The sequence below is a fragment of the Sabethes cyaneus genome, chromosome 1, assembly GCF_943734655.1.
Source record: "Sabethes cyaneus chromosome 1, idSabCyanKW18_F2, whole genome shotgun sequence".
In the NCBI taxonomy this organism is placed as follows: Eukaryota; Metazoa; Arthropoda; class Insecta; order Diptera; family Culicidae; genus Sabethes; species Sabethes cyaneus.
In genome coordinates, this window is record NC_071353.1 from 119,902,818 (window position 1) to 119,922,339 (window position 19,522).

Sequence of the window (19,522 nt, forward strand, 5' to 3'; positions counted from 1 at the left end):
ACGTTACAGATTTTCAACTTTTGAGACTCGATCAAATAAGTTTAGGAGGTGGGAGTGAGCCGTTGCTATGAGGCCCAAAGTAAAATTCCGCCTACTGCTGAGCTTCAACCGAATCGTCATCGAGGCCATAAGGGTTGAGGTTAGTACGCGTTAATGGGCCCAATCAACATAGTACCGACCTACTAACCCGAATAAACCAGGGACGGGGACGGTACCGCCGCTCACTTACGATCCGATTCGGTCAAACAGACTCGGCGAGAAAAGTACGACATTGTTGGTGACTTCAACGCTTGGCATGAAGTGTGGAAAAGACAAATCAGAATTGGATCATCTTGGCGGTCGTCCACTTTGAGGTCGTCCACTATAATACCTTGGCGCAGGACAGTCCGATTAAAACCTCCATATCCGGAGTCCACTCTATTTTGAACACCTTTGTAACGAACGTGGTCATCTCCGCAGTACCAGAGGTCTTCGAAACTTGCTACCTCTACCGATACGGTGGACAGTCAAACCCGACGTAACTACAAAACGTGCCAACTGGATCGAGTTTCATCGTATCGTCAACATCGATTCTGAACAACCTCTGGATACACTGAAACTGACCGACCAGGCACTGGAATACCTCAAGCGCAGCGAGCAATTGCCGTTGCCCGGGCAAGTGCGGTCCCTGTTCAACAACATCAGGTGAGCACCTCTCTTCAAATAGATACCAACATCAAACGCAATGGTTGCGCAATGTACTGGTGGCCGATAGAAAAAATCTATGACAAACAGTCCTTCTTGAGTTATCCAGGAGCGCATTCTAGAGCCAAGAAACAAGGAATTCCAACAGAATCTCCAACAAATTCCACCGCATTCGAAACCATTCTGGTCCATCACAAAGGTCCTCAAAGAGAGACCAAAGCCTACCCTTACTCTTCTCTCTTCTGGGTGCTTCGCCGACGGCATTTTACTGATCACTCTAAGTGAAAAAGCGGACGCGCTGAGTTAGCAGTTTTTAATGTCTCTCAATCTGGGACAGAATATTGTCAGCCCACACGAGTACTCTTTTGCCGAGGAACTCGCCGAGGTTGATCGATCAGACAGCTGGCCTATTTTGCTGGGTATCGTTATTTTGAGGCCGAAACGTTAAGCAAACGATTCTGAATATCCAGGCTTCCAATACAAGAACTGTCTTGGGATGGTCTCATTTGTTGGAATATTAAAACCAATGACAACAATGAAACCAATGACGCGATCGGATATACGAAAAATATTAACTGTCATCATAGTTATAAAGAATCTCTCTTAAAATGCATCAGTACCTACAACATTTATTGATACGTAATAATAAACTTACGAGGGCTGTCCTGCACCGATTTTTTCTATGGTACATAAACCGGAAATGTGCTGTAAATGCAAAAGACAGACCAATAGACGATTCAGCAATTTTGTAGATAATTATACGCTCTATAAGTGTCCCATGCATAGTATTTTAGAACTTTTCTTAAGTATGATAGTACGGTCAACTAAATCAGTACACAACGAGCAGGTTAGCCCTAGAACTAACTATTCACAATTTTCCTCTAGAGAAATATCATGAGATCACAATTATAACGTCAACAAAAAAGAAAAAAAAACAGCTGCATCCGCTGTGACCCCAGAGGACCAGTCCTAGAGGGATGATCTTCAAAGCCCACCTGTAACAAAAATATAATGTTACATAAACAGTCAACTATCGCGTGCACGGACACTGTTTGTTTTACCATTCCTTCTCCTGTAAAGTAAAGAGTCAGCTGTACTTTTTAAAGGTGAACCTAAACCTGTTGTAGTGGGACAAATATATGTTAGATTTAAACAAATTCATAAGTATCAATGTTCATTAGTGGTTACAAATGATACGTAGTATATTTACAAATGAAAATGATACGGTAGTACATTCGACGTTCCAGTTAAAACATAATTAAAGCTTAAACTATTATTTACCCTTAACCTAGATATCTACTAGCATACTACGAGAAAAATGTTACCAAATTACCGTCTGATGAACTCCGTCTTGGGAGACCTTAGTCCAACGCTTGGAACCCGCTCGGATGCTCCCCCGGGCTCGTAACACATTGTCCCGATCAGCGGGGGCGGTGTCGTTCCTTCGATGGAACCTCCCACGTGAACGGCGCCCCCGGGGCCTCCCGTGTTTCCGGCAGTGGTCGGATGGAGCCCACCGGACATCGACCCGGAACCGGGCGGCCCACTGCCGTGCTCTTCCGCCTCCAGGGACATCGTGATGTCGTACTTGCGTGGCCTCCCCCGCGACAGATGGCGCCGCTTCAGGAACTCGTGATCGTCCACCATCCAGAACGAACCGAAATCGTCCTCGTACCGGACGAAGCACTTGTGCAGCGAAAGGTTCGTCCGGATAGCGTTCTGTTCAGCAGTGGCAGGCCGCGCGGGATAGATAGAACGGAAGGAAGGAACACACGAGGAAAATTCAACGGTGACGGGGGTTGGATAATAGCAATGTTTTTATACCTTGTATGACTATCGTGCCGGTTGAAACAGATGGAAAATTGATAGTGTCAACTGGTTTTTAACTCATAATCGGAATTAAGTATTGGCAAAGAGAGGATAAGCTCCAGATGGAGTTATAATACCACGGTGTTCAAAATACCGTTATTAAAAAATAAAATAGGCCATTTAAACGGAAAATGCCAGTTGGTTTGAATAGCCATCCTACACCTCTGAGCCAATTTTTAAAAAATCGATCGACGAATTTTTGAGTTACGCCCTTTTGAAGTTTTAAAGGGCAGATTGCTCATATAAAGTAAATAAAAATCTTCAAATACACTTCAAAAATGAATGTAAATGTGTCACATGATAAGTATTGGTTCATGTTCGATACTGGCCATTTCCAGCGATAACCTAACATTCCGAACATTTCCGGTTAGTCCCAATACAGCGTAAAACTCTTAAAATGGTCGCCAATGAGTAGATGTTGCCTAAAAAATCAATACCGGCTATGATTTACGTTTATTTTGGAAGTGTCTTTGAAGATTTTTATTTACTTCATATGAGCAATCTGCCCTTCAAAACTTCAAAAGGGCGTAACTCAAAAATTCGTCGATCGATTTTTTTAAAATTTGGCTCAGAGGTATAGAATGGCAATTCAAACCAACTGGCATTTTCAGTTTAAATGGCCTATTTTATTTTGACCACCGTGAATACATATGTTTGCAGTTTGCCTTAAAAAGGGTTCCAACCGCATACCGAAACGTCGGGCAAAAGAAAACAACCGCTTCACTACCGGTTGTATGGAATGGAGAAAATTTCATATGCAGTCAGTACACAATTATGGGTCTTTTTGACTTTAACTGCCGATTTATGCGTGAATATTATACTAATTGATTCATAAAAGTGCTACTCATAAGTAGCACTAATAACTTGATCAATTATTAGATGATATTTAAACGGAAATTAACAGCTAAAGCTAAAATGACCCATAATTATGCGTAACCCATGATGGTGTACTGACTGTATTTTTCTTAAGCTTTCATTCCGGACAAAAATGGCAGCGTACATTTTACTTCAATCGAAAAAACTTCTAAATTGTTTTCTAAATTCGATACTTATATTAACGCACAAAAGCACAACGTGCATCGATATTATGTTCAGATTTAATGAATAGTAATTATTGGTCAAGTAAAAATATTTAGCTTTCAAATAATCATTTTCTTGATACAAAAAATATCGATAAAATAACGTACATTCATTGTAACTGTCTAAAAATTTGCCGCGAAAATCATTGCAGTCAACATGTTAATTATAACTAACATAGTATTAAGAAGAGCTATTAATGTAAATTTGCAATACATACCTAATGATGATAATTTTTAAAGTTATTTTTGAAGTTTTTGCTCCCCCGCTTTTCCAAGTGGCAAAAAATTCTTTGTTAAACTTGAGTAATTTTTTTTTGTATAAAGTCAATTACATTGTGGGTTTTACAGGCTAAAGAACTCGAAAAAAGAGTGTACGGAGTGTTAACGCTTCTAGCACGAAACAAAAATAGAAGTACAAACTGTTGTACAAATACTCTCTCTCACTCACTGTATCACACACCACACACACATACACACATACACACATACACACACACACACACATACACACACACATACAAACACACATCCACACACACACCCACACACACACCCACACACACACCCACACACACACCCACACACCCACACACACACACACACACACACACACACACACACACACACACACACACACACACACACACACACACACACACACACACACACACACACACACACACACACACACACTCACTCACTCACTCACTCACTCACTCACTCACTCACTCACTCACTCACTCACTCACTCACTCACTCACTCACTCACTCACTCACTCACTCACTCACTCACTCACTCACTCACTCACTCACTCACTCACTCACTCACTCACTCACTCACTCACTCACTCACTCACTCACTCACTCACTCACTCACTCACTCACTCACTCACTCACTCACTCACTCACTCACTCACTCACTCACTCACTCACTCACTCACTCACTCACTCACTCACTCACTCACTCACTCACTCACTCACTCACTCACTCACTCACTCACTCACTCACTCACTCACTCACTCACTCACTCACTCACTCACTCACTCACTCACTCACTCACTCACTCACTCACTCACTCACTCACTCACTCACTCACTCACTCACTCACTCACTCACTCACTCACTCACTCACTCACTCACTCACTCACTCACTCACTCACTCACTCACTCACTCACATTCTTTCACTCTTACTTAGTCTCTTTTTCTCTCACGCATTCTTTCTCTCTCACACATTCTTTCATTCTTACTTAGTCTCTTTTCTCTCTCACACACTCTCTTTCTCTCTGTCTCTCTCTCTCACACACACACACTCTCTTTCTCTCTCACACAGACACTCTTTTTCTTTCTCACACACACTCTTTTTCTCTCTCGCATTTACTTTTTTCACGCATACTTTCTAATTTTCTAAATTTTTAGTTCCACACATAGAAACATCAAACTAATGTCTGTGATCTGTTTTTTGCACTCTTTCAAAAGTTTCTAACCTTACTACACTCAAATTGTATAGTTTCAAAGGTAGCAACACTACCTGCTAGAATAACAGACTTCATAACCACTAGACAAGTAGTGGTGCTGGTATGACCATTGTATTCAAGATGAATTATTTTGCGCAAAAGATACTTTGCAGCTAGATTTTAATAATTGTCAACAATTCTACACTCTTAAATGAGTTTACCTATAACTAGGATAGATTTAGCTAAACCTTGGCTAAAATTACTTAAAATGCTTTTTAAAATGTACAAAATCAGATTCTGTGATAGTTTTACAACCAAAAAATTAGCAGTAGAAAATTAAAAGTGCATTATTTTTCTCAGAGGAGTAATTCTGGTTGAAATGGGGCCCCTACTGACACGACCCAACAAACTTTTTTTTTTGAATAGTAGCTTGTTCAACCATTGTACAGCTAATTACTAAGTAACAAGCGTTTGACAAGCTGTTATTCATCAAAAATGTTTGTTGGGGAGGCCTTCAAATTTCAGAACGTTTGTAATGGTTGGTTGAAAATGGTTCAAAAATAAGAATTCCATTTTTAATGCCTCATAACAATGGACCCATCGTTCTTTAAGGGGCCCGACAGTTTAAAAAAAGTTGAATTTTTAGCAAACGTTAACAGCTATATCATGGGATGTTTCCTAAATTTGCAATGAAATAACTAACAAATGGTATGGTTCTGGAAAGAAAAAGAACAGAGCTTTCAAATGGAGTAAACATTTTTTTGGTGGCCATTTTGGATTTGAACATCTTATTGGATTTTATAAAAATAACCTCCGTTTTCACCAAAACGTCCCTCAATCGATTTTCATTTTAAGACCACTATTGTAAAGCTGAGAAAAAATGCTACAAGAAACATTCATAAAACTAGGTGTGTATTGGCATTAACTAAATGAAACGACCAATTCTCTATAGCAAGGTTCATCATTTTCATATAATTATAGTGATATTTCCAAAATTTGCTATGAAATAAACTACAAACGACGCGGTTTTGTAAAGAGAAAGGACAGGACTCCTAAATGAAGCGAAAAAAAATTGACCCGCAACCCGTTTTTCATTTTAAGACCACCATTGGAATGGTATATAAAGCACTTATTAATTTTAATGTGCAGCGAAAATAACTCGATTAAACAATTGATTTTCTGTAGCAAGATTTAACGCTACGTGAGATTTGTAGACCCTACTACTGATAACTAATTGTTTCATCTATCCTCTGCACACCTAATTTGATGAATGTTTCTTGTAGAATTTTTTCTCAGCTTTTCAATGGTGAACTTGAATCACAAATCGGTTGGTGTGCTCATAACGAAAACTCAATTTTCAGAAAAAAAATCCAGCATGGTGCCTTAAACAAAGATGGCCGCCAATGTTGTTTACACTTCATTTGAAAGCCCTATCCTTCCTCTTTACAAGACCATCATTTGTCGATTGTAGTTTATTTCATAGCAAATTTTGTAAATCTCAACATAATTATATGAAAATTGTAAACCTTGTTTGTTGCATTCAGCTAATACCAATGCACATCTATTTTTATGAATGTTTCTTGAATCAATTTTGCTTAGTTTTCGTTTCGTGGTTTTAAAACGAAAATCGGCTGGGGGACTCATGGCAGAAACGGCGATTTTTTGATAAGATCCAATATGGCGACCAAATCTAAGATGGCCTATCCATCTTGTTTACAAAACCATGCCATTTGGTAGTAGCTCCATCGCAAATTTAAAAAAATTTCAAGGTTTGCTAATAATTCGGCTTTTTTAAGCTGTTAGCCCCCTTTGGCGAACGAGCAGTTCGCTATTTCGAAGTATTAAAAGTATAATTTTCAGTTTTTTAGCCATTTTCAACCAATCAAGTACAAAAGTTCAAATATTTGAAGATCTCGTGCCAGTAGTGGCCCCGTTTCCGTTTTTTTTCGAAACAGCTATTGTCAAAACTCGCAAGCTAAGGAAAACAAGTCTGACGTGATTTGCCCGACAAATACAAAATCACAAAATGCTATAGAATTGCAGTAATGCTAGCGACTGGGATTATAAAATCTTTTTCTAGAATGGTTGACAACATATTTGACAGTTATTCACTAGACATAATGGTATTTTAAATTGATTCATTGTTGTATATATGTAATGTAAATATTAATAGAAGAAAACTCGGTTGAACCACAGAGAACACACATCCAACAAGAAAAATAAATTCTGGAACTCTTGGATAAAATTTCTAAATTACATCCCCTTATACACCACTATAGTTTTCTAGCTAAATTATGCAAAAACATTTTGCCACTGGCGCTAGGAGAGTAAATTGCCAATTGTTGTACAGCTAAGCACTCGTATACAGCAATTTGATGATTTTGAACAAATGCGAGCAGATTTTTTTTGGCAAAACCGCTTACTATGTCAATAGACTAATATAAAATAGGTTTGTATAACCATCTGTAGGGAATTCCTTACAAAAAATCAGAGGGGTTGTGTACAAGACACGACCGCATATATAGGTGACGCAGGACTACGTAAGTGTCTTTGTAGTGATAGTAGCATGGTTGTAATCATTCGATTCTTCATGTATACATGCTATATGCAACATATATACATGCTACATGCGTTGTATGTAACATTTATCAAAGTAGTAACATTGCATACGTTCAATTCTCAAAAGATTGTACATTTGAAAAAAATTTAACAAAATCAAGAACACAAACTATTGCTTTCCTGCTACCTTACTGAAATTAATGATTGTTTTTATTACCCATGGTTCCCCACGTTGAAGGGATTTTACCAATTCAATCCTATTTTATCAACAGTATATCTTTTCACTACACTTCTAATGGAACGGGAAGCATGCGTATTCATACAGAGTCGTATTATAACCGAACACTACAGCTGTAGTACATTTTTCTAACACAGATATCAAATTCGCCGAGGTTTAATCGTCTCGCAGTAAAGAATTTGCGATCTGTTAGGACAATGAACTTGTGTCATTCTTTCTGGCACACTTCCCTAGCACAGACATCAAATTGGACTAGGTTTAATCGCGTTCGTAAGAAATTTGTTGGTACGAGGGGGCCTTGTCACTCTTTCTGGCATACTTCCCAAGCAAGGACATCAAAACGGTCTAGGTTTAACCGCGGTGTTAAGAAATCTTGTTGAAATGAGGAAACTTTGTCACTTGTTTTGGCTTACTTCCCAAGCACAGATATCAAATTTGTATAGGTTTAGATCATCGTAAAGAATCTTCCAACCAATCACAAAGCGAGAATTCTGGTAAAACATAGGTTCATTATTTTCAATTTTTCAGTAGTTCAACATCAAGAATCCATACTTTTCTTCATTTGGGTCAATTCTTAGAAGAATTTCCGATCGATTGGTGTAAGAATATTGAAAATCGATCGGAAAACCGCTGAACTATTAGCGCTCAAAACCTTTCATTTTTCGTGACGCTCGCATTTTTCGATTTTTTGGAATGACACCCTGTCTCAAAACTTGCCGTAAGACGTAGTCCTACGTCAAAACCGCGTAAAATACGTTTTTTGCATAACAACTCTGCATCCAATTATTGCACACCAAAATAACCTTCAAATCTTGTTATTGCTCACCTCACGCCCAATTACTGCCCAGCTTTTGTTTTACCTTTTCCTCATTATTACATTGGCATTATTGCCAAGTTGTTTTACTTGTGAAAAAAGCCAATCCTTTCATACTTTAGGATTACCTTAACATCCATTATGGACCTGGTTTTGAAAGAAATGAAAGAGAATATTGGTCGAAAAAAATTTTAGGGACATGTCATTAGACCATCATACCACAAAGGAAAGCACCAGAGTAAAAATATTCATCGCTCTCTCTCTCACATACACATACACATACACACTCACTCACTCATTCACTTTCTCTCTTTCTCTCTCAGATATTCTTTCTTTCACACACACTCTCTCGCACACAGTCTTTCACTCTTACTTAGTCTCTTTTCTCTCACTCAATCTTTTTTTCTCTCACTCAGTCTCTTTTTTCTCTGTCTCTTTTTTCTCATCCATTATGGACCTGGAAACCTCGCAATAAACGGTGAAAAACGGGGGAAATCGCGATACGGAAAACTATGGCTCCCATCGCTTGCGTTGATAAACAAAAAGCAACACCGCAGTGAAGTGAACTGTCAAATGCGCATTGCAGAAAACAGGAGTAAGGGCAAGAAACACAGTTGTGCAATAAAATTGGAAGGAGTGTCGTACATTGTTCCAATCATTAAACTTACGAATTTATCGGCAATTTGTGTTATAAAGACCCAATTTTATTCACTTATTGATTACAGTAAGTTTCTTTCAATGCTACGAAACCTGTAGAACATTTGCATCTAACGTTCGGCGGAAGCTTATTTTGTAAAACAACTTTCTTAATAATTTGGTAAAAAGATCGTTTGGTGTTGGCAGAATTGGGAATTGTAAGGCCCCGTACAGAGTAAAAACGACTGTGACGCGACGCGACGCAACTTCGCCCACTTGTTGCTAAATACACAGTCCTAGTTCGGGCGAAAAAGGGCTGCGCGTATAAGTGCAACAAGAAAAGTCGCGTCGCGACGCAGGTCGCTTGCACTCCGGCGATACCCTAAGAAAATTTATTATTACGCTTAAAAATTACGTTGATTTACAGGAAAAAAACGTAACATACGAGAGATAATAAAATTGTATAGCCAATGTTGTTATCAAATTACATTTAACATATTAAATAATTACATTTACATTTACATTTAACATAATAAATCGTCGAGAAAATGTGCAAACACTACAAAGTGTGCAATAATTGGCAAATTACCCTATATATGGGCTATATACATTACACTAGCGTCAAAAGCTAACTGTTGTGAGTTTATTGTAGCATTTTATTCGCCTTTAGCAACATAATCACTGTAGTTTAACAACTAACGATATCCAAGTGGAAACCTTTTAGTTGGATATCTGTTTTCTGTGGTTGCACATATTTAATCGAAGGGCTAGTTTGTGGTAGCAAAAAGTCTGACTAACAATTCTTCCCGTGAAACAATCACCCTTATTCTGCGAGTCACATGACTCAATACGACAATTGTCACTTAGGTGACTCGCCACCGCGAGTCGAGTCACCTAAGTGACAATCGTGTCACTTAGGTAAGAAACCCTTGTCACCTAAGTGACAAGGCGAGTCACCTAGGTGATAATTGTCACCTGATTCGCGGTGACTGCAACATAATCACGTCACTCGCCTCGCAGAATAAGGGTAAATGTTACAACAACAATCGACTGACAATAAATAATGAACTAAATATTATTTGCAAGATATTACATGGTTATCTAATAATCAATTAGTTAATTAATGAAATTTATAAAACTTGCTCAAAATACTATTTTTATTATATACCTAGTTGATAGTTTAGTACTTGATTCTTATTCAACTATTTAATTAAATTTTTTGATAGGTAGCTACTAACTTTATTCCACCAACAAAATGCGCCATTTTCTGAAAGTTAAACACCGTAATCTGGGGTAACTTGCAAAAGTTTTGCGCATGGCAATCTAAACAGCCTAAACGCATTTGTTGCTCTATATCCTTATTGAAGACTTGGAAAGGCCATAACAGAAAATGATCCCAAATTAAGCTCAGAATCACTCTAAACTAATTTCGAAAGCCAGGAAAGACCAATAAATAAGGTGAACCAAAATTAAACTCAGAGTCGCTATAAACAGTAGAATCAATATATATATATATATATATATAGAATGCCAGTGTCGCTGTTTTTCTACAGGACTCATGGTGGTAAACATGATGCTAACAATCTGTATCAAGTCTGTGAATCGGGAGCTTCATTGTCAAAGTTGCTCATTGTTATTTATCTGTTCTTTATCTGTGCGCTGGTTGGTGCTGCCATCAGTGCGCTCATCGCTGTGTTTTTATGCCAGTGAAATGGTGTTAAACGTTCTTTTTCTTTCGTCCGGATGAATTTAATTCCACAACTGTGCCCTTTTGCACCGATTTTTTCAGAAATTTGAAGCAAGCGAAGTTTCCAATCACATTACTTGGCAGCCATATTTGAAATTTTGAACTGGTTGTCAAAGTTTGACAATGAGATTCCCCTTTTGATGAATCTCAGGCACACACACACGTGCATATATAATGTATATACATTATCTTAGCATGTGTGATGTTTACCACGCGCACTGCAGCGACACTGGCATTCTATATATATTGATTATACTCTATAAACCCGTTTAAAGTCTAGAAAAGACCAAAAAACTATCACTAATAAGTTTAGAATCGCTCTAAACTTCTTTTAAAGGCCAGTAAAGAGCGGAACCAAAAAAATGAATCCAAATTAAGCTCAGAATTGCTCTAAATCCCGTTTAAATATGCATGAAATAGTACATTTTTGAAGAAAATAGTCAATATCAAGAATATTCGATGTTAATTTTTATTATTTATTCCATTTTTTTGGCAAAATTTGGGGGGACCGGTAGATGGTAAAATGAAATTGCGCTTTTGTCACGCTGCCAAAATTTGACAGGAAACCCCTCGGAAAGCTTTTAAATTCACGCAACGCAATGGGCAAAAACGAGCTCGTAATCCCAATACTTAGAAACCGCTAGTTTGGAATCCGCCAAGGTGTAAAAAACGCAAGAAATCGTTTGGTGATGATCCCATTTTGTGCAGACTTTGGGAAGTGGTCCATTTTGCCCTATTTGTCCCAAAAATCATAATAAACGCTAATTAATAAGCTATTACCCATCGATTCCTTGCCTTTTTTACATAGGAATAGGTATCTTGTAAGATTCCAAACTAGCGGCTTCTAACTATTGGGGTTACGACCTGGTTTTTGCCCATTGTGCAACGTATTAAAAATCGAATGCATTGTGTTTGGGCCTTAGGGCAACGTGCTGGTAGAAACTAAACACTGTGAAAAATAATTCATGACAAAGTTTGAAAAACCACCATTTGAAAGCCCACTGCAAAACAATCCCGTACCTCGAATTTTCTATCGATTCCATTTTGAAATTTAGTTTTTGCTTGTGATTCCAAGTGCAGGTGAATGAAAAGGTCATTAAATTATCTTTTCACGAAGCCGCTTTGACAAAAGTTAAGACCTTAATTAGCGTTTAATCAATTTTTCAGCGTTCTGTGACTGATGAAAGAGCAATAGGTAAATTCCTAACAATTCCTAAAAGCTTTTTAAGAGCACAACTAATTGTGGTGAAGGTTTAATTTTATACGAGCTCACCATTCGCTTCAAATTTTACTTAGAAATCAATGGAACGACCATGACATCTATTATGATAATCACTAACTAATCTTCACATAACTTTATTGTTATCTGAGAGAGAAGCCAACTCGGTGACAGACTGACTGTTTTCATTTGCTTCTTCTTCATTTTTTTATATAGAAAACATCAAGTCAGCATGCTCGGGTTTTTGGCGTTATTTAGAATTTGGCGTGGGTTTAGAATTTTATCGTACATAAAAACTTTCCCAGCTTCATTCAATCAAGCTACCCGATTTGCAGTGACAGTTCTTACTCAGTTCGCACTGACAGTGCACAACAACAATCCCAGCTGGCTGCTCTCTCTCTCTCTCAGATTTTTATACGATACATTTTATTTATAAACCATATGTTCACGTAACAAAATATCACCAAAATGATAGGTTATGAACCGGTCTAAGCCGCACAAACATTACACACGGTAATGTTTGTTTGTGACAAGGTTTGGCACGCAATACAACAGCGAGGTTGTGTTGCGTCGCACAGGCTGTCGTTCGCAGCAAGCTTTGCATTCAAAGGGCACAATGCAAAGCTTCGCTACCATCGAATGGATGAAGAAAATCAGCAAAGACACAAACCATTCGACAAGCCAGTAATGGTTTGTGTTAACTTTGCATGATGTAAAGAGAGAAAATATTGAAAAATAAGGCATTTTACTATCGTTTAAGCATGATTTACACCTCGGTAAATCACATTTAGATTGCGAATATCAAAATGCCTTATGTTCAGTTACTTGCCTCGGTGTCACTTCTTGAGAGGCACTCACACGTGGCACCTTAAGCAAGTAGCTGTTTCATGAGTGTGATAGTCGCTGATTTAGTTTTGATTGAAACTTGGGACTTTGGGAAACCAAGCGACTATCATTGTATATAATTAAAAGAATCGATCAAAAATCCTAGCAGACCACACAGCTGACAAAGATATCAAAACACTGGAATCTACAAGAAACCTCAAAGATCCCCCGTCCTGCTAAGTGAGGGATCTTTCGAGTTAGTCAAAAGAGTTAAAAAAAAGTTTGAGAAAAGTAGAAAATCAATCTAGACACAGCGGCATTCCGAGAGCGCAAAACGAACCGTTTGTAGTAGAAACCACCTGGCGGGGATTTCAAGCCCATCGACAGCGCGGGCGACGGTGACGCCAGGGACGAAGCCGTGGGCGACGGAATCGTCGCCGGAAGGGCGGCAATGGGCGGCGTCGGATGGGGACCCGACAGCGCCGCCTTGTGCTTCTTGCCACCCGTCGTCAGCAGGCCGGGGGCGGGGGCGTTCTGAAATTTAAACTGCATTATTCCCAGCTTTTGGGGCCGTCGCTTGCAAAACTCTGCCTCGTTCACGGTCCAGACAGCGCCCTTGATGTTCTCGACCCGCATGAAGCACTTGTGCAGTGACAGGTTGTGCCGGACGGCGTTCTTGAAAAAGCGCGCCCCGATCAGAAAGGAGAAAAGGTTGCTTTTATACGAGTTTTTATCGGAAATAATTTCAAGTACTGGTAATGGTTAAATTCTGTGCACGTTTAAGGCATGCATGCTTGAAGCTGGGAATAAATCATTAAGCTGATTTGATAAACAACATCAGCAGCATTTACTTACTTATTTTGGGGTTAGTCTGTAAAATAGTATAAGCCATTACCTTCCAAGTCGCTGCATTTCTTCGAAAATAGCAAAATGTATTTTGGAACCAGTTATATATCTCATTTAAAGTGAGCTGCTTCTCCGGTGACTCGATTATTGCCTAAAAGTATTTCAGTTTTGTAAAATCAACCCAACTTTACTGGTGAGAGATTAAATAGAAAAATCTGCCCTCACCTGTCTAATCAGCGAAGCATACGTAAACGGTGGCCGCACATCGTGACTGCGGTAAAACTCCCGATTTTTGTGCACATCTGTCGACGAGAAAAACATAGCGATCGCTGTGAGTGAAGCTCGTCGCAACATTGCTCCAGGATTCAGCCCGCAAACTCACCGTCCTGCACGTCCGGATAGTTTATCTCCTTGAAGTTCGCTCCAGCGTCGGACTCCTGCTGCGACGAAGCGAAATATTTCGCGCGAATACCGCCGCCCGATCCGCCCTTGCTGCCACGTCCGCCCTGGTGCTGCTGTTGCTGCTGATGGTTGTGCGAATGTTGCTGCTGCTGATGGTGATGCATTGCTGCATGTTGTTTGCTCGTCAGTTGTAGCGCCACCTCTGCCATGGCGCCGTCGCTTCCTGCAGCGGCCGCTGCCGCAACAGCTGCCGCTGCAGGTGGAAAGCGCAATCCAGCGATGAGCTCGTACGGTGGTGGTGGAGGCGGAATCTGCGGCGCGAACGGACCAGCGCCGGCCATCGGAATCCGAGCCATTTCGTTTTTCTTGTTCAAGTGTAGAATCATTGCCTGCAAACGATCCCGTTCCTTTTGCAACTGCAGATGCAGCTGACAGACCACCTCCATCTGAATGCGTGCCTGGGCGGCCGAATAATCTCCATTAATGTGATCTGACTGCAAATGCTGGTAAAAGTCATCGAATTCGTCGAACACCCGTTCGCATCCGGGCCACCGACAGGCCCCACCTCCAAACAAAGGATGAATTGGTAGCTTCAAGACGGACGAGTCTTCTGTTTAATTGGGAAGAGTTGAAAAAACTTATATTAGTACTTGCATAATTCGCTCACTCGTACGCTGAAAGGTAAAGCATTAGTGATTTGTTTACATTTGAGCATTGAAACTAAAAAACCTAACGTCTTCAAAAAGTCGTTTTTCGCAGAGTTGTGGATAATGCTGCAAATGCGCCCGGTAACGATGAACCGAATGGGAAGAAGTGATGGTGCATCCATGTTGGAAAAATTGCATCTCGGCGTGTCTGGGATCAGTCTATCTGCAAATAAAGGGTTTTTCGAGTTTATTCACTGTTGTATGTTTTTCAAATAGCAGCTAATGATTCTGGATCCAAAACTGGCCCGAAACTAAACCATTTGCAGAGGAATGAAACGCCAAAAAGAAATTAAATGCACTCAAATACTTATTCCACACAAAAGTGCACATCCATCCAATCGAAAGTCCTTGCAGCTTCTGCAGCCGCCGACTGAAACTGCAAAGTGCACACGGGATGCTGCACCTATACAATGGTGCGCATGGCACGTGGAAAAACTTTTCCCGACCAACAACAACAAACACCCTCAGCAAGCTTTGGCTGGATTAGTAAGCTTTTCGCCAACGGTATGTGACGGATAGATGGCGTCCCAAGGAGGTTTTTGGTTTGCAACACGAACAAGCAAGTGTTTGTATGCATATACTAGGTATTATATCTTAATTAAATAAGTTAATTTATTGCGATAGAAACAGATCATTTATCGCACAATTACCATTCCGAATCAGACTTCCAACACTTAGGGCTATGCTGTAAATTTCTTCAAAGTAAACTGCTACTGGAAACACGTGACGCGTTCATTTCTGTTCAGTGCTTGTACAGTTGGTTTTAGAGAATTTAAACAACACAATGCGAAATGTGGCAGTGGAAGATGCGTTTGTATGACTGTTATGCAACGTATAATAAAACGTTTATTCAGTACGTATAGATATGTGTATTAAACTTTTGATGATGACACTGAATTTTAATATTTAGCCAGGTAATATGTAATGTAGATAGTGTTTATTTTACATTGTAAGTTTCGTTTATTTTCATGTCCATTTTTGTATTCGTATTATTATAATTTACGTCGGAACTGCACCAAAAGTAGTGTCTCCAAAAACGAATTTTGCCGTTCAATCGATCCCACCATCATCCCGTGATATTGTGGCCAGATTTGGCAAGCTGTCATTATAGTAAAGTCGTTCAAGAATGGTATGCAGAGAAAGGGGTCCAGTTTGTCCCGAAAGAGCAGTCCCACCCAATCACCCCCCGTTCCGCCCTATTGAGAAATGTTGGGCAATCATGAAGCGGAGACTCAAGGCAAAGGGAAAAGTTGTCAAAAATATCAATAATAAGAATAAGATAGCCAAAACAATGGACGAAGAAAGTGCGCGCCGCCTAATGAACCAAATTACTGGAAAAGTTGAAGAATTCCTTCGACACCGAGACGAATAATTTTATTCGTATTATTTCTTAAAAGTATGAAGAAAATGCTACATTTGTGTAAGAAAAGATCTTGAATCTATTCATATAAGAGGCTTATGTCTGTACCGAAAACCAGGTCTCGGACAGGACGTCATAAGAGGCTTATCGGTAACTAAAAACAGGTCCCTGGCAGGACGTCATGCTTTCGTAGCAATGGGTTGTATTCTCAGTCACCTCACAGATCGACTGCTGGACTACTCGATGGCTCAACTCGTTGACTAGATTGCTCAACTGGACTGGTCGATTTGACTGCTCGACTGAACTGTTCGATTCGACTACTCAACTGCTTGATTGGACAGATCGACTTGACTGCTTGACTGAACAGCTCGACTCAACTGCTCGACTGGACTACTTAACTCTACAGCTCGACTGAACTACTCGACTCGACTACACGACGCAGTTGCTCAACTGGACTACTCGACACAACTGCTCGAATAAACTATTCGACTGGACTACTCGACTCAACTGCTCGACTCGACTGCTCGAATGAACTGTTCGATTCAACTGTTCGACTTAACCGCTTGACCCGACTGCTTGACTAAACCATTCGATTCGACTGCTCGACTCAAGTGCTCGACTAGACTACTCGATTCAACTGCTCGACTGGACTACTCGAATTAACTGTTCGATTAAACTGCTCGACTGGACTGCTCGATTCAACTGCTCGACTGGACTGCTCGATTTAACTGCTCGACTTGACAGCTCGATTTAACTGCTCGACTTGACTGCCCGACTCGTCCAATCGATTCAAGTGCTCGACTCGACTGCTCGACCGGACTGCTTGACTTAACAGCAAGAATTTTCTAAGCAGCATTTTACTATAATCAGACTACATAAATATTGCAAACAGCCAGAAGTTTTTATTCAGTTAAATAAATCCAATACGACCTTAAAAACTATTTGTTTCAGTTTCCGGCAATGACTCTTTTATGTACAACATCTTAGGGCTAAATTACGCAATATAAGAACTCAAAGAACTCAATGTGCGCCATACCGAGGTTTCGTTTAGGCAATCCAATCTGACCAACAATAACTGCATCGATGATGACTTTGCAGGCTAAAAATTGCAGCCGTTCTGTCTTCCGTTGTTATCACAATGGTCCTGCTCTTTATTACTAATTGCCAACGAATGCACCTTGTAGAGTAGACAAGCACGTTATTGGTCTGTATCCGGCTAGATCAGCCGTGTTTCAGTTCTTCGATAGAAGATAGGTTGTACCCTATTAACGAATTTTGGAAGTGTCCGGGGGTTTCTTAAGACCATATTGAAGCATTCCACTAACCGTTTGTAAATTGTGGAGAACTTTTTATACAAGAAATTGTGGACAAACGTTGGCCGCGATGCGACCCAATTCCTAGTATTCCGTGATAGCCTCACGAATATCGTCGCATCCAAGCCGGCTTCTGTTTACTGGGACGAACACGACTTTTACCATTGTCTTGGAGGTAAGTCCGCATTACCAAAGTCACACCAGCTACAGCTGCGGAATAAACAACACACTGCAGTTTCTCAAGGTCCAAGAATCCCTGCCTTAAAATACCGTGGCAAAATACGCTCAATAAGGGTGCTTACTGCATTCGACAAACGATAGGAGTACTGCAGTTTTGGTATCCGGTGTCGAGACAAGGGATCTGTACCTTGAAATTGTGGAACCGCTATGTCTCGTAGCTGTTGCTGCCGACTCATGAGTTTGTTCCGAAACGTGTGACTCCTCAACTGGTGTGTTTACAGAGCTGTGTAGCTGATTCGCTTCTAGCTACATACATTCCAGCAGAACTCCTCCTCGTCGTATCGCTCGACCTATTCCCTGTTCCGCCGAGCTCCCTTTGCACTTCCAATTCCAAATTGATAGTATCTAGCTCCCAAGCAGCACATTTTGACACTTCTGGTTGCAACAGCTTATTTATGACTGAAAATGGTCATATATCGGTTGCCACAATTGTGCTAGTAGGGCTCTGCAGTAATAAGCATGTTATTCGACAGTGAGTAATTCTCGCTGAAACGGGGCCACTACTGACACGAGGTCTTCAAATATTGAAACTTTTGCGCTTAGTTGGTTGAAAATGGTTAAAAAAATAAGAATTACACTTTTGATACCTCGAAATAGTGGACCCCTCGATCGCCAAGGGGCCTAACAGTTTCAAAAAAAGTTGAATCATGAGCAAACCTTGAGATCAATATCATGTGATATTTCATAAATTTGTCATGAAATAACTAACAAATGGCCCGGTTCTAAAAAGAAGAACAGGGCTTTCAAATGGAGTAAAAAAATGTTTGTGGTCATCTTGGATTCGGTCGCCATATTGGATTTTATCAAAAAATGGCCGTTTTCACCATGAGCCCCCCAACCGATTTTCATTTTAAGACAACTATTGGAAAGCTGAGAGGCTGGTAAACGGCTTGGTAATGCGTATCATCGGTGCCTTGTGCACTGGGCATAAAATAGACCCCACAGTGGTTCACAGCCTCTTACCTAGCAACTCCTACCCCTACTTCCTCGTGGTACCAGCCGGGATACGAGCAACCTCGGTGGAAACCAAGGTCGTATGCTGACAGGGGAGGAGGGCTCCTTCGAGCTACGTTGGCCCTCCGGCGATACTGTGGGGTTGGTTGCGGGCTTTGCAAGCCTGAACCACTAAAAAAACCAAAGTAATGGACTCCGTAAATAATAATAATAATAACTCTAATCAGAACAATCGGCAAAGACCCAGGCGATGAAAACTGACTAACGATTGGAAATTAGGAACATGGAACTGTCGGTCTCTAAATTTCCTCGGAAGTACTCACGTGCTTTCTAAAGAAGTGAAGAGCCGCAAGTTCGACATCGTAGCGCTGCAGGAGGTATGCTGGAAAGGAACGATGGTACGTACGTAAAGAGATGGTCATACCATCTACCAGAGCTGCGGCAATACACACGAGCTGGGCACAGTTTTTATAGTGATGGGCGAGATGCAGAAGCGGGTGATCGGGTGGTGGCCGATCAACCCCCGAATGTGCAGATTAAGAATCAAGGGCCGATTCTTCAATATAAGCATAAT

At 40.3% G+C, this 19,522-nt stretch overlaps 1 protein-coding gene across 1 annotated transcript; it reads right to left on the bottom strand.

Moving 5' to 3' along the window:
- Window positions 1-2,013: 2,013 nt before the first annotated feature.
- Window positions 2,014-14,968, bottom strand: LOC128746170 (forkhead box protein P1-B). Its single transcript, XM_053843212.1, has 6 exons — window positions 14,343-14,968; window positions 14,198-14,274; window positions 14,022-14,123; window positions 13,467-13,801; window positions 13,127-13,181; window positions 2,014-2,403 (listed from the first exon to the last, which is right to left on the bottom strand). The coding sequence occupies exons 1-6, from the start codon at window positions 14,818-14,820 to the stop codon at window positions 2,014-2,016; spliced, it is 1,437 nt and encodes a 478-aa protein (XP_053699187.1). The 5' UTR covers window positions 14,821-14,968.
- Window positions 14,969-19,522: the final 4,554 nt, after the last annotated feature.